This window comes from Polyergus mexicanus, unplaced genomic scaffold, assembly GCF_030449975.1.
Source record: "Polyergus mexicanus isolate NDT 795.1 unplaced genomic scaffold, iyPolMexi1.0 SCAF_1, whole genome shotgun sequence".
NCBI classification, from domain to species: Eukaryota; Metazoa; Arthropoda; class Insecta; order Hymenoptera; family Formicidae; genus Polyergus; species Polyergus mexicanus.
The window spans coordinates 2,905,607-2,922,172 of record NW_027223321.1 but is presented as its reverse complement, the minus strand read 5'-3'; the positions used below and the strand labels follow the sequence as shown (position 1 = coordinate 2,922,172).

The 16,566-nt window shown below is 33.9% G+C and overlaps 1 protein-coding gene across 1 annotated transcript in view; it reads left to right on the top strand.

Moving 5' to 3' along the window:
- The window catches only part of LOC138945280 (uncharacterized), a 52,764-nt gene extending 44,392 nt beyond the window's left edge, over positions 1–8,372 (top strand). The window contains exon 3 of the mRNA XM_070316701.1: positions 6,290–8,372. Coding sequence (XP_070172802.1) covers positions 6,290–6,618 — 329 coding nt within the window. The 3' untranslated portion in view covers positions 6,619–8,372. The remainder of the gene's footprint in view (positions 1–6,289) is intronic.
- The last annotated feature ends 8,194 nt before the right edge of the window (positions 8,373–16,566 follow it).

The window sequence follows — 16,566 nt, the reverse complement described above, 5'->3', positions numbered from 1 at the left end:
CCAGCAACTGAACGTAAAGAGAATAAACTAGAGAATTATTTTTTCTGTTAGAATGTTATTATAGAAAGTATAAAAAAAATTTGAATAATATTAATGTATATATATAAATTAATAATTGTAATATTTCTCTCCTTTAAACATAAATATTTTAAAAGGAAGATTGATACATAAATATTAAAAGACTAAGTAACGAAACTTTTTTTATACAATTTTATTAATAAATAAAATTAATAAAGTTGTCGTTTCTTCCTCTTTTGCGCGTAAAAGTTTTTATTTTGACAGCGGAAAGACAGACGCGGAATTTAAAGTTTTTTCGAGGATGATTATCAAGCCGGTCCAAGTAACCGATCACATCGCACTTGCCGTGTTTAATCGAAAGTTCTGAGTAACTCCTCGCAGAGGAGTAAATTGGATTAACGATTTGGCCGACTTGATTGTACTCAAAGTTGCATTAGAGACGTGCTATTAGGCTGCCGACTTTCAGGACAATTGATATGTATTCTGAGTGGATCGTTAAATAAGGACGAGCAGAACAGAAATCATGATTTCGTGGAAAAATCACACAATTCGATTATTTATTCTTTAGCAAAATTTGCGTTGCGGGTTTCTCGAGAGAAGCTTTAAACGCGCAAGCAGACGACGAAGATTAAAGCAATGTGTAAAATAAAAATGAATTCTCACGTATTCATTTGATATTTGGACTAACTAATGATACCACGACAAAGATTTCAAAAAAGAAAGATAGGTCATAATTAAATTGGTTCAATAAAATTGTTTAGCTCGCTGAACGCTTTATTTAAGCCTGACCTCCTTACTATTGTTACGTGGATTAAGAATACAAATTAAGAAGTTTGTCCAAGAGAAAAAGAGCAGAATGTCAATCTAGAATGTTTGAATAAAAGCACAAGAATAGTGTTATATTTCAAATTTGTTCAACGCTCGTAAATATGTCAAAGCATAAAACTCACGAGTATCTTTTCAGGATATGTATCGTACCAAAGAAAAAATACATTATAATAATTTTCTTCGCCATATTTAAATTAATGAAATTGATCACAATAGAATATTTATGCGGATTATTGGGGAGATAGTAATATATTTCTTTTATCGATCATTCCTTCAAAATTCTTAAATAAATAAAAACATATAAACACGAGATACATTTTATATCGATATAATTCATTGGAACACGATTTGCTGACGATAATTAAAATCTCAAGCTGCGTCATGGATAACGATCTTAATGAATTCGTGGAATCGTCCATGTGATTATCGGTTAACCGTCAGTCGAATTAAGAGATTCAGCCATCGTAAGCCAGTAAAGTCGAGGCATCCAATTACGAATGCCTGCTGTCGTAAAATGACGGGAGAACGCGGAAAATTCGTCGCGAGGAGCTCTCGCGAGAGCTCGACGACGTGGAAATAATTTTTCAAAAGTCACACGGCTATCTGCTCTTTTTAATTTCTTTTCGGCCGACTCTGCAAGTTTCTCTTATTTTTATCCTTTCCCGGGGAGCATCCACCCTCTCCCTGCGGCTTGTCCTCGCTATTCTTCGCTATCGGAGCCAACAGCAAATAGGGGATCCGGTATATAATAATGCCTGAGCGGACGAGAACGTACATAATACGGATTGAGGTTTACGCGAGTTCATTTCAGTCCGTTTGCTGGAGCATACTAATCCGAAAACCGAACCGGGCTCTCTCTTCCGACTGGATAATATGTCTCGGCATCGTGAATTTGCAAGTGTATACTCGATTGATGTATGGACATTGTTTGTAAAGTCGCTTGGAACTTTGGGACTGCATCGGGAAACGTCAACATCGAAGTTCGTCCTTGTGTTAATCCTTTCACGAATGGATCCTCAATCAAGAAAACCCGAAACCGGCGAATCTCGTATTTGAAGCGTAAAGGGATTGAATAAGTTTTCCGTTGTAAAGTAAAAGTAATAGATATATGCGTTGTTTATAAACGTGTATATATAATTACGAAACTGTTAATGAAATTGGAAAACGAACAATTATTAAAATTTCTTTCTTTCTCCATCTTACTTTAATCGACGAATATATTAAACTCAATAGATACTCTTATAGATGTGATCATTTTAAAATAAATTGTCAAACATTAAAGATTTCTTTCTTAATCAATCTGGAATCGATTTTTTGTTAATGTGAAAATGTAATTAGTTGACAATATGTTCATAAAGTGACTGTTATAATTATCTTTTTTTTTAAGCATGGATGCATTTCTATTAAATCATTACAGAATATTTTTGACGTTTTATATTACATCAGAAAGTTCTTATTAAAACCAATTTTGACCTAGTATTTCAATATCGAGACACCAGAAAAATTCCGGCGTAATAGAATTCCTGAGAAGGGGAAATATCTTTCTATAGAAGAATATAACTGAGATGCAATAAAAGAATTTTGATATATTTTTAGCAACTTGCACAAATGTAATAATTGATTATTTTCCTCGCGGACATATAGAAATTTTAATTTATAATTATTTTTTTTTAACTTTAACTTTTTCAATTTTATTTTACTTTAACATATCGATTATATGGATATAATATATAAATAACCGATTTCACCATGCAGGTTAATTAAATTGAGATATAACGCGTCAAATAAAATATAAAATATAAAACAAAATCTGAAATTGTGAACAATGGATATATTTAATAACGCAAAATATAATTTTTATCTTTCATAAAATTTTTAAAATACATTGGTATCTTGAATTTTTTATTGATATTCTGTATATTCTGTATATTTCTAATTATATTCATGCATGTATTTAATCGTACGAAAGAAACAAAATTGCATTCTCGCATCTCGGATCGCGTTAACGAAGAAAAGAGAGCCGAAGGCGCGATAAACGCTCGTTTTTTCGTCTCGGCACAACATAAGCGACTTTATTACAGAAAGTTAAATCAATTCCGTGCATTAGCCGCTCGTTGAACCGGAAGTACTGGGACTCCGCGAGGATTCGCCGCGAGTGTGTTTTTGCCGTTTTATAGAACGCGCGGAAATGAAAACTTTCCTTTCCGACATCTTCCTCTCACCGAATTTAACTTCCCTCGACTTTAACCGGGAATCTCATCAGAGCTGCAGCTGCCGTATTTTAGGTACTAAAAAAGGAGATCGAGGGTAGTTTTTCACGATGGAATTTGTAATTTTCATGCAACATACTTTGCGGTTACTAGACGCGACGCTTGACGGGACGATAAAGAGATACTGGAGAGACTAATATATCGATGTAAGTACTGTTTACTTGAGATTTAAGTTTCATCAAAATGTAAAAAAGAAAAAGAATGGATCTTGTATCGTTATATGGTTGACCTAGTTTTCAACTCGTAAACCAACAATATTATTCTTCTCTAGTAAAGTCTATATCAAATATATATAGGTATATAAAAATATTCTTGATGTCGTGTACGCACAGAGAAGTAAAATTATTACATGGCAAATTTTATAAAGGAATGATTTTATATATAATTTTTCAAAACAAAAATATATTTTTCTAAATGATACTCTTTATTAAACTATTATCTATAGATTAAACTAAATACCTCTCTGTATCCTAAACGTATCACTGTATTGTAATATTTATGTGAAAGGAAAATTGAAACGTAATTACGAAGCTAATCGGTTAATTAGTTTGCCTGTTAATACATGATTATTAATTCATAGGTAAGGAATATCATTAATGTATAATTGGTTACATACGCACGCGAGAGAAGTTTACATTGCAATCCAACGCTCAATCGTTCAATTTGGAGCAGTAATGTACAGAACAGTAGTTGTAGCAAAATGTAATAATAATGTCACGCTATGGGAACAAATTTGAATATTAATCATGATAATGTATCGACTGAAGCGATTATAGCGATGACATCGCTAGCATATTCGCAGCGTATGTAATTAAGTACGGCGCGTAATTACCATGTCGCTTTAATTTAATTCGTGACTTCCGCGCAATCGGGAAGGATGCAACGCGGAGGAGATAAATATCTAATTACTCACGGTGCAATTACGTGGATATCGTTCGTGATTACGCGTTTTCGATTTTCATTGCCTGTGCCATTCATGTCGCTTTGCTTAACAGCCGTAACAATCCAGTCGTGGCGAATGTCATTCGCAACCGTTTCAGTAAATCGTCATTCCGATGAATCGTCAGTGCGCTTTACGATAGTAATCAATATGTCACACATCTATAATACATGCACGAAACGTCATCGCATTCAGCGACGTTTCGATTAGGCTTCATGCTTCCTCTCCGATCACGAGAGAAGCGACGAGCGCAAAAAATATTTTATATAAGTATTATATAAAATCTCGGTATATTTTATATACTGAGAGAGAACTTGTATACGTGTATGTACACTCGGGGGAAGCAGGAAAATACAAAAAAAATTGAATAATTATGACAATAATGATGACTTCTTTCTCTCTGTCTTGATTTTTCTTTTCCTAATGAGAAACTTTGATTTCAAAATTGTCAAAGATTTATCAAGATTACATTAAAAATTAAAATCGGTTAATATGGCGGAAGTAGAGTTGCTTTTCCTCTATATGCAAGTCCACTACGCTTCGCTTCGAAATGCGGATGCTTCTAAATGCTGAGTGCTATCTCTAGTGAAATATTTCCGACATCGCGACGGGCCCGTGAATACGGAATGCGTGTACATCGCTTATGGTCGCACATTGTGCATATAGATTATACACGTACTTGCCGTCTCGTTTCCGTATATTTCCTTCGTAATGCTAAGTGTGCCCTCAACTACGTAATAAGCCGTAATATTACATGTTTCCACATACATTTGTACATCTCGCGTTGCGCCACAGACGATCATCGAATTCGCCTAGATCGTCTCGGCGGAGTGAAATCGTAATCAAAATTATTGCGATTATTTCAGTATTTCATTCGGCAAAAATAATGTGATTTAATTAATTCGATAAAATAATACGCCTTTCAAAGTTGAAATATATTTATGAATTGTAAAATATAGGAAAACATTTTGACACAATGACAAAGAAAACAAGACCCTAAATTTCTTTCTGTCGTTTACAATGTAAATGATTACATTAGGCAAAACACCGTTCGTTTGTATTTCGGTCAGAAGTCAATTTCCTCTGTCCCTGCTTAGATTAAACATTTCTGTAGATTAAACACAGTTTGGAGTTTATATCTTGGGAATCTTCGGAGTATAGTAGTTGAAACTTATATTTGTCAAAGCACACGACTTACAACCATTAAAGGTGTTCAGATAAAAGTGCCAAGTCTGTGATAAATGATACAATGGTTTTGTGTACTATTTGTTACTCGCTGTGGAAATTTCTAAAGAAAACACTTTAGTTTCTTTGTAATTTCGATATCACTTGCATCAGCTTTTATTGCTTTGCAATTCATTACTCGAAGTGTTTTAGCACTTTCCAAACATTATAAGGAGATTAATTGAAAGAGAGAGAGAGAGAGAGAAAGAGAGAGATTATCGTGTAACACATCAAGTATTTTAATATTTCTTGATAAAAATTATTAGAAATTGAAAGTCTTATTTTTTTCTTGATATATGCTTGTTAATATGCATATGTGTGTTTACATATATACCTACTAGATTCATGTTGTACATAGATGGATATCATATCATGTTTCTTCTTTTCGCTGGAGACAGGAAATTGGAAAGTCAAGCTATCGTTACTTGCTTGATTCTTCTTTATTGTCGTGTCTTTCCTAGCTTGACAATATCTTAGATATTCTATTTCGAAATGCGAGTCGAAAATATTCGTCTGTCAGTACCATCACTGATATAATATATGTGTCAAATATAATCGGATATATCCCGGAAGATTCTTATTTACTTTCAGAAAAAAAAAAAAAAAAAAAATTGCATTTTATTAATTTGTATTTTTTACGATATTTTCAAATTATTTTTCTCTATATATGAAATACAAATTAATAAATACTAAAAATGTTCTACTCTTTATTGTATTTTTTTTTTCCTGTTTCAAGAACATTCCTCAGAGAAATGAAAATAATTTGTAGAAATAGAATTGTCGTCGGCAGACATTTATTTCTGCAGTCGCGACAGTTCTGTTTGTACAAGAGATTCTAACTCCGTGCGCATAGCGGGCGTGCGGAAGTGACGCGAAAAACCGGAAATTCGATAGGAAAGATTTACTTTCTCTCTCTCTCTCTCTCTCTCTCTCTCTCTCTCTCTCTATCTCTCTGCTTCCTTGCGTATCGCGTCGTTGCTTTTTAACCGGCTGTTGATTTAATTTGCAGGCACCTTGACGGAGAAGCAATACAAGCAATTCACCGGCAACGTGCACGTAATGAAGGCCGTTGCCTCGGACATGGTGTTGACTTTCTGCTCCCGTTATCCCGACAGTCAGCTTTACTCGCTGCTATTGTCGCGCGAGCACATCCTACAGCAGAGTGACAAACGAGGCGTACACAATCTGTTGGGCCGTCGCAACCTGAAAAGCGTCAGCATCCGGGAGACTTGCGTGAACGGTAGCGCCGGATCTAGAAGAGGTGCGCTCGATCTCGTCACTTGGGCGACTCTCGTCGGCCTCCTCTCGTCGAGCTTCCTCTTTAGGTCCTGGCAGTAGTGAATTAGATAGACGATCGATATCGAGAACCTTGGCACGCGATCGCCAGCCAAGCTCGAGTGTCTCTCTCTCTGTCTCGATTAATTAACACGATTATTAACACTTTGGATGCTGCGCGCGAATAATCTCAAAATTCGTCGAGATTCGGCTTACCGTACGTTTAGGTTAATCATAAAACGCTCGCGAGTTGAATTAAATATCTTTTGTGTGATAATTTTCGCGTTATTATAATATTTTGCATTATTTTAGTTTTTTTATGAAATAATTTTTTATTACGATATTCTCTTTCCTCTCATCCCTTCTCTTACATTTCTCTTTTATAAAATTTTAATTGAGTTGAATTTATAAAATTTATTACTTTACTAGATCAATTATTTTAATCACAATAATATATAACACATGCTAATGATACATAGCAAATATAAGCAAAACGAATACTCTTATATAGTAATCTTTAAATGTATTAATATTAATAAAATGTATCAAGTAATTTTTTAAAAAAGTTTTTGGGAAAGCTAAGATATTAATTATATTTTATTTATTTTTTTCTAACGCGCCTTCTCAACATATATTAACATACGTAGCTTAATGTAAAATCTTGAAAATGAGAGAATCGCATCCAGAGGGTTAAAGTTTTATTATATCGTGACAGACGCTCTGGACATCGAAGATCCCTTCTACAATTAGCTTAACCTCATCCTGGATACTCGATCAACATTACGAAAAGCGGAATTGCGATTTAGATCCGCAGCGTTCCCGATCTCTAAAGCAATCACACAGAAAGAACGGACCTCGTCGACGGGATTTGTGACTCGACGAATCTTAAGAGGATCAAATCGCGCGAGGTGAACACGATCGAGTAAGGGAAAAACATCGATATCATTCGCTTCTCTCATGGAAGCTTCTATCTAGATCCCTAGATCGATTGGCCACTTGAATATTTTTCAGCGACATCATCGTCGTTTGTTCCTTCCTTTCGAGAATAAATTATCCATTAGGCGATTTTTCCGCCATCCCGGGCTCTCGGCGAGGACATTGCCTCGCTCTTCGCTGTCAAGTTCTTAATCAAAAATATTTTGTAGCAAGCGTATGCAAAAAAACGCGAGTGCCAAAAAAATTCACCGCACAAATATATCTTTCCGTGCTACGTTCCGGAAAAAGCATGTGTATACATTACGGAGTTAATCTTTCTTCCTAGTATGTCACGTGTGACATCTTGAGTTATAACGCTAATGTTTTTTTCGTGACAAGATTCGCTAACCAGGAGAGGTTTTACATCGGCTCTTGTTGACCACTAAAATCTATTACATAATGTCTCTACACGCGTCTTAATATATTTATGTTATAATAATTATTTTTGATTAATTTTACCTTCTGTAAAATGTGAAAATACAGTCGCGGATATAATTTTCTATGAGCGATTTTTTATGCAAGAGAGAAAAAAGGTAATCGCAAAGTTTGATCAAAGTCATTAAGAATCACCCTATCTACTTAGCTGCATGCTGCGAAAACACTTGGTTCCCCATCCCATTAGCGGCGCAAATCTCAGCGAAATCCGTAACAGAAGGGCACTAAGAATGACGGAATATCGGAAACTCACCGCGCGAGTACCGCGTCGAGGATTTTCCGCAAATACTTTTCCGATATCCGAGACAGATGCGTACTTCTTTGGCGTTCCTCGGCATCTCTTTGACCAAGGCTGAAGAATGTTCGAGCGGCGCTCTCGTATCCCTCTTATTCCCTCTTTCGATACTTGTCCGTCAGAAAAGTTCCCTCGAATTGCTTTATCGCGGAGAACATCTCGATGTTCATGCTCGTGTCTGTTCGGATAAGAGCGCGGATTACAGGGAAATAAATGGGGGTGCGGGATGCTTTTGCATCCTCGTATGTGTCTGCGTCACACGAGTGAACGGAGCGAGGTATGTTCTCGACGATATCAAGTTTCACTGATGCAACAACCTCATGCAGATTGCAGAACTGTCTAGTGATAATGTCGTTCCGCGAGATCCCTCTTCCGGAGGCGTTTTCGTATACGGGGTGTTTTGAAGAAAGGAATTAACCGAGCGTACACTCTCGTAACTCAGTTTTCACGAAGTAACAGTGAGATATTACAATATAAGTGGAAGTTAATGTACCTACTTGAATCAGACTTGAACGAGTATTTGTTTATTTTTTAATCCCTCGTCTCCCCGCGTAAGAATATTTTAATTACTTTTATCACATGTGTAGAAAGTGTTCAAGAAGCAGAAAAGTTAAGAAATTACTTATTCGTTCTTATTATTATACATGTTTTTAATGTCTGAGATAATACATTTTTTTTTAGTTGAGTAAATGAAGAATGTAAGCTCTCTTTATTTCTTAAGACACCCTGTACTATTCCGCTTCAACTTGAGTCACGTAGAATTCGCGAATGTCGCGACGTCGTCGCGATGTCGACGTCGTCCTTCTTTTCTGCTCCGTGTTCACACCTGGAATTTTCAAGTCGCGCAAATAGACAATCCTCCTATGTTTCTCAGATAATCGTTAGCAATTATCGGATTTATCAGAAGACATCGATTTTTGTATAATTATTGATTAAATATTATCTAAAATAAAAAAATTAGAGCAACAGAGCGTCCCCAGTTGTTGAATTTTTGTATATCTTTTATATGTTTAAAGTTTCTAACATTTTAAAAGAAAAGAAAATATATTTGTCACCTTGACATTTCCATGTATATATTTTGAAAATCAATGTCTATACAAGTCACTTGAGATCGGTCCAACGTTGCGGACACACATTACGATAGATAATTGTAACTTTGGCTAAAGTTTCGAAAATGCTTTCGCCCCCATTGTTATCCAGTTTAATAGGTATGTCTTTTTTTTTTAAATAAAAAAACAGTATTGAAATTCTGGTTTTTGCGAGATATTAATTTAATTAATAATTTGAATGATTTTAAATAAAATCTCAATTAATAAATAAAAAAATAGATATTTTAATAAATATTTTTATTTGCGATACGAAATTAGGATAATTCAAAGTGAAGGCTTTTCGAAACTTTGCTTATAATATTAAGTAGGAGATCTAAATGTTCAGTTTAATTGAATCAGTATGATCGGAAACCGCATGAGTATTTTTTCTTTTAAGAACTCAGTGCAACCAGAATTTTTTTTTCCGCGAAATATTATTAGATTATATTATTGTAATCATATTATTTCTCCCTGCATGTAATACAATTAAAGAATAAAATTCTGACAGTAGTTGACTTTTGGGAAAAAAAAAAAAAAAAAAAAAAAATTTTGAACTTGCGCAGTTTCCGATCTCATTGATGTAAATAATCATGCTCCATGATTTGTGTCTTCAAGAACGAGTCAGTCATTGCTCTTCCATATGAACTTGAGATATGATAGATAGAAATGCATGTCGTACACGTCTCCGTTAGCAAACGTAAAATGACAATAGGTGTCAGCGGTCAAGTTGATCTTCTGTGAAAATGAGTAGATAGCGAATCGTCATATTTATCAACTAAAAGTCTGAACTATCGAACCAAATATCGCGTGATATCCATGTATCGTGACAATTTCATATTCAATCTACGATCCTAGGAATGTTTTCTCTACAATCGTTTAAAATTAAGTACGTCTGCTATCGGTAAGCTACGAACGCATAATTAAACGGCATCATTCCTCGAACTTTTGTTAATATAAAAAAGAGTTATTATTAATTTAGATTTTGTTATCTTCTTAGTTTGATGGATTGAGATGTACAATTATAGTTATATAAACTATAAAAAAAAAAAAAAAATTAAACTGTTTAAAAATGCGAATAATAATTGAAATAACTTTTTTGTTTTGAAATAAAGTAATACTCGAAAATTATACAATAATTATATTTATTATTTTATTAATTGTTTTTATAAATATATAGATATATGTATAACTCTATAGGATAAATTTATTGCTAATTATCGGGTTGCCGTTATTACCAGAAAGTTTATTATAAAATAACGTAGTTGTTAAAATAATCATATATATATAAAGCCATAAAAATGTATAGAATGATTTTATCGATCGATTCTATAAAAATGCGAAGTGAGATTGTGATTAACGACGTAATTAAATTAATATAGATATTATTATAAATACTAATGATCACATACACAAACATACACAAATACATTCTTTAAAAAGTCTGATAAGTCATTTGGATGTCCGCTGGCAAAAATACATGCAAAGAGAGGTAATATTTAATATAAATATAAATAAATTATTAAATATTAGAATAAAAATGAATAATTTCGACAATTCGTATTCTTATTTCAATGTTGGATTTTAATTCTGCAGGTTAACGATGTTATGACAAAGATATGAGAATGTAAAATAATAACGTGTGTATCGATATAGATAAATTTGATAGGAGCTTATGTCGCGAATATGGAAATTGTTACAATTAATATTAAAATCAAACTGTTATAATCGAATATCAATGTGGCACGATTGCGCAGTGACGTAGTGGGAGGATGTGCAAACAATTAAAGCTTACGGTGGGACGTGATTAAGCTCAGGGCAGCTCGATAAACTCCGAAGAAGACCGGCTTATCGATCCTCACTAGCCCCAGAGCACGTCTACCGAGGCTGTGCCGTTGTTTCCGTTAACGTCGTCGTGCCGTTATGCAGAATTTACGAGGCCACAGCCGCTAACCACACACGAGAGCCCCGTGTCATCAATTTTTATCACGCTCACTTCCGAATTAAGCTCAAACACGATATTTCTTCTTAAGCATACGTCGCGGATTTATCGGGACGATTACACGGAAATCCCATAACTTACGAAACAGCTACGTATTTCTCATTTCTATCCGCGCATTCGATCGAGATTGCCGTTACTTTTTCAATGTCTCGTCATTTATCGAAGGATTATTATCGGTCTCATCTCGGGATTTGTCTCCCGTATTGAATTTCGAGACGAGACGGCGATTCGATACTTTCATCGGAATTTCCAACTTGTCCGGAATTTATTACTTAATCACGTTTGTTGCGCGCGCGAAATTAAATTTTAACATTTATTCAAAACTCTTGAGCACTTATCGATGACTTCAATTGAAATCGTTAATTGATTTTTATTCTCTTAATGTATTCCAGAGAGAAGAATTAATATATTATCCGTCTGGAGAGAGAGAGAGAGAGAGAGAGAGAGAAAATGATGGGCATTCAATTTTTCCTTGCAAGTATTTGAAAAATTTTTTAACAATTTTTTGCACAAATTATCAATCTTAAATAACATTGAAAGGGATAAAAAATTTTTATCACATATCTGAAATAATCGATGATATTTATTAGCTCATCACTAATTATTAATTAATTAATATGTTAGTACAAGCAGAAAAGTAATCGAAATATATAAAATCATAACATCTGTGTTGCAAAGATCCTGTATATATCTTGACTTCGAGCTAAAACGAGATATTCGTGATACCGATCGTGAAAAATGTTCGCGATCGTCGCGAAAATCTCCGCGATAATTTAAACGTAATAATACAATATTAGAGAGCTCGTTATTAAATTAAATTATTGTATACTCGATGTGCCAGTCGCGCGAAATCGCGCGATGTTATGTTTAAAATGCTCTATAGAGTCTTTATTTATTGTACAAAAAAAAAAAAAAAAAGTGCTGGATATTATATATAAATATATATATACGTATAAATTATACACGTATATGATTTAAATAATAGTACCTAATACGATGTATAATCGTATATGCTTATTATGTGTATAAATATATGAAACAATAAAAAATTACGTCAACGTTTCACGCAGTTATCAGCTATAATAATTTCCATATCCTCTTTTCTTCGTTATTTCTATCTTTTCTTCATAATAATAATATATCCAATAATATATGACAAAGACCGAGTTTTTTTTTTCTTTTTCTCCCTTACGATATTAATTTACGAAAGTTCTCGCCGACAACATAAAGTTACGATGCCGTACCCAAAAGCAACTTTAACACTACAACGGGCAATATAATGCGCTCTGTAATACGTTACGTCACGTAACTTGTTTTATAAAATGCAAGGAGAAGTTTCGAAACTTACTCTCTGAATAGGAAGGAACTTTTTGAACAAGAAAGGCGAGATGAAAGAGAGAGAGAGAGAGAGAGAGAGAGAGAGAGAGAGAGAGAGAGAGAGAAAGGGAGAAGAAGAAAGAGAGAAAAAGGAAAAAGCTTTCACAGATTCGTGAATATATTTACATCGACGTAAAGTAGAAGTACGATATCAATAGCATAAAAGTCAAACGCTCACATACTAGATTTTAGGTATATTAGAAAAGTGTCGCGTTTTCAATAGAATGAAAAATATGTTTAATATAGTATCTTTCTTTATCCTCAATATTCGCCCACATCCTACGTAATAAGAACGTCGAATGTACTTACGTACCTCGCACTTTGCAGAACAGATTTGTAATATCTACGAACAGTCGTAAAGCTGTCGATCTTAAGCTGTCGTCTTAATGCGACTATAAAGTAGCGCGTTAATATATATATATAACTCAAGAATCGAAATTATATTTTAAAATCTATAAGAAGAATAGAAAGAGTATTTTATTTTAGTTATAGAGGAGAATTCTTTATTTTATCATAATATGTTTATTGTTCGGCGTCAAGGGGAGGAATGTAAGCCTACGTACATATGTTTACACATCGCTCGCATACCTTTCCCCCACCATACTGCCACCATACGCGCGCTCACCGTTCACCTTGACGTCATTTGCGTAGCGTCCGGGATTCGGGAAGGACGCGTGGCGGGATCGCTCCGTTATTATCGTAGCGTTATTTCATAAAAGGCGATCGTGTAGTCAAGTAATAAGAGGATACGGTAAACGCGATCATTATATCTTGTTGATTATTAGTGCGCATGATTAATTATCGAGAGATATTTATTTCTTTGATCGCGCTTGAATTCTCTCTCTCTCTCTCTCTCTCTCTCTCTCTCTCTGTCTCTCTTTTTCTCTCTGTCCAATATAATTTTTATACGGCATGGTGAATCTTGTCGATTCGAATGTAATTTGCCGATTATTATCGAGTGTAAAATATCGCCGGATTTTTAATGATTAAAGCGTGATATATTGATCGCTTATTAGAGTAATACGTATATCTCGCATACAATATTGAATTTTTCAATAATATATCTTTTATAGTTATTTCATATATATATAATACGCACATCGCGTCTTTATTTGACTCGCGTAGTATCCGCTCTGTATCAAAATGAGGTTGGCAACACTGATTTCAAAATTCTCCGTCAACGACGGTACAACACCGGATGTGAAATAGATCGACTTGGAATTGTAAGCGGCATCGCATTTAATTAATAAATCCGTGCGTAATTAGACTAAGTATACTAATATTTACGAATCGTAAAATATATATTTAAGAAATGCCGCGTATATTGCGTGATTTGTTGGAACGCGTACTTGGCGAGGATTTATTTCGATCGTAACCTCGCGAGCGTTGCTCAAGTAATCGATAATACAGACGACGTATTTCTAAATATTCAATCCCGCGGAGATATTTAATATTTATTTATAATATTTATCCCGCGGATAATATTTATTTTTCCTTTTAATTCGCATATTTATATTTATACTTGGTAAGCGATGAGATAGCGATCGCATCTGAAAATGCGAGCGTTTTTTCTGGTAGCAACAAGTGCGGTATCGTTGAAAGACGCGAATCTAGCTGAGCAATTTCTCGAAATCGTAAGCTTCGTGCAATAATGTTCGCGTCATTTTCTTCTTATCGAAATGTAATAAAGTGCGCGCCGCGTGTGATTGATATCGGGAGTGCCGTATAAAATTGTTGCCCTTTCGATAGATACGGTATTTTTGCGAGTAAAAGACGAGCCAAGGGAGTGGAAAAAGAGGAGGAGGTCCGGGGAGGTATCAGGTAACGGCGAAGTAAACTTGTCAGGTAATAATTTATAATTTATTAAAAAATATACGTAGTATCGGAAAAAAACTGAAGGACTAAAGTTCTTCTCTATTATAAAATGTATAATAATTTAAATTTGACAACAATACTGATTGTTGCGGGAGGATCATCATTAATCTCGCATTTCACGTCATCTCTCTCGATAAGCGTCATTCAATTATGATTGAATTTTGACGTGCTTCTAAAACAAAAATATTAAGAAATGATTAGACGCGAACAGTTTCTCGATTACTATCCAAAATGACAATGTTTAGTATTGAAATTTAATAATTGAAAAAACTGTTAGAAATAATTATGTAATCACATGTTTATATTAAAATCTATTTTTAAAAAATATGAAAAAAACAGAGAAAAGAAAAAGTTTCTCTTTTGACATATGTATATGTATGTATGTATAATAATATAGACACACATATATATGTATATGTATTCCAACATATTTAAAAAATTTTTTTATAATACATGGCAAAAATAAAATGGAATATTGTTCTGGATTCCTTTCCAGATAATAGATTGTCTGTAGGCTTTACAAATTTACTACAATTTGAATTGTTTCGATTTCTGTCTATAACGATACTTTTACACGATCAGTCTTCTACCTGTTAGCCTATCAATTATTCACATAGATCCGTTATATTCATTTCCTTTCTCATCTATCCAAATAATCCTCCCTTTTTCGTAATATATTTTTTTTTCGTTTTTTTTTTCTTTTTTGCACTTCTCGCCATTTCTCATCATATATATATATATATATATATATATATATATATATATAAATTCTTTATCTATTTTTTAACCGACAAAGCACTTTTCTCTTTCTCTCTCTCTCTCTCTCTCTCAATTTTCTTTTTCCCTTGTTGATTCTCTTCCTTTCATTGTCAGCAATTCTTCCCTTTTGCGATCCAGATAGGGTCGCAAACGCTCAAAAGAATCGAGCACACAAAGAACCAACAGTATTCTCTTCAAAAGTTTGAGTCGCATTTTAACAGGTGACAACGAAAGTGACACGTACCAACAAATTTCAAGCATACTTTTTAATTTCAAAACGAACTGCGAAAGTTGCTGCTAATTTAAACTTGTGTTACATGAAAAAAAATAATCATTAGAATATGTAAAGATAAATTAATTGTTCGTAAATTTTGGAAGAAACTTGGAATATTATATCTTTTACGTTATTAAGCTATAGTTCTTAATATAAAGCTTTCATTCTAAAGAGTCTATTTTTATTTGCCTATTAATTGATTATCGGTATAATTAGTTGAAAAAGCATGTGTAGAGTATTTTTAAATGCATCGTATAAATGCATTCTCTTAAACACATACAGATATTCGTGTGCTGTATATTTTTCTATCCTTTTTACAACATAAACATTATAGATTTATTTTGAATAAGAAGCCATGCTTGGAGTCGAATAAATTGACTAATTTATTCATTTTTAAATTAGTTTATGATAATTTAATAAAAAATGACTAATATAATTTTATTTCTTTTAATTTCTAATATTAATTCGTCGTTAAACGTATTTTGAATCATTCAATAATTATAATCATTAAGCGGTAATTTTATTGTTTAGTAATCATTAACTCGATTTTACACAATTTTTTATATAAGAAATTCCTCCCTCTAAGTTAAGCACGTTTACGGTGATAAGGATTAGGAAAGGTTGCGCCGACAAAGCGTACCGCGTAAGTCACCCGTCTAACAATCGACTTCCACGAATGACACGCCGATTACCTCATCGAGGAAATTAGCATATTAATTGTCTCGTGGGTGTGACGGCACGTGGCTTTCCGTCGCACCAAGGTACGACCTTTTGCCCTGCGTTCATCCCCTTCCTCTCTCACAGACGGAAACAAACAAGCGCTTTAATAAATTAGCTAATGGACGCACTGGCGGAATTGCCGGACTAATTTCGGGTGCAGGAAGTAGGACGAGTGACAGCGAATAACTGGACGGGGTAACAGGCCAAATTCCCA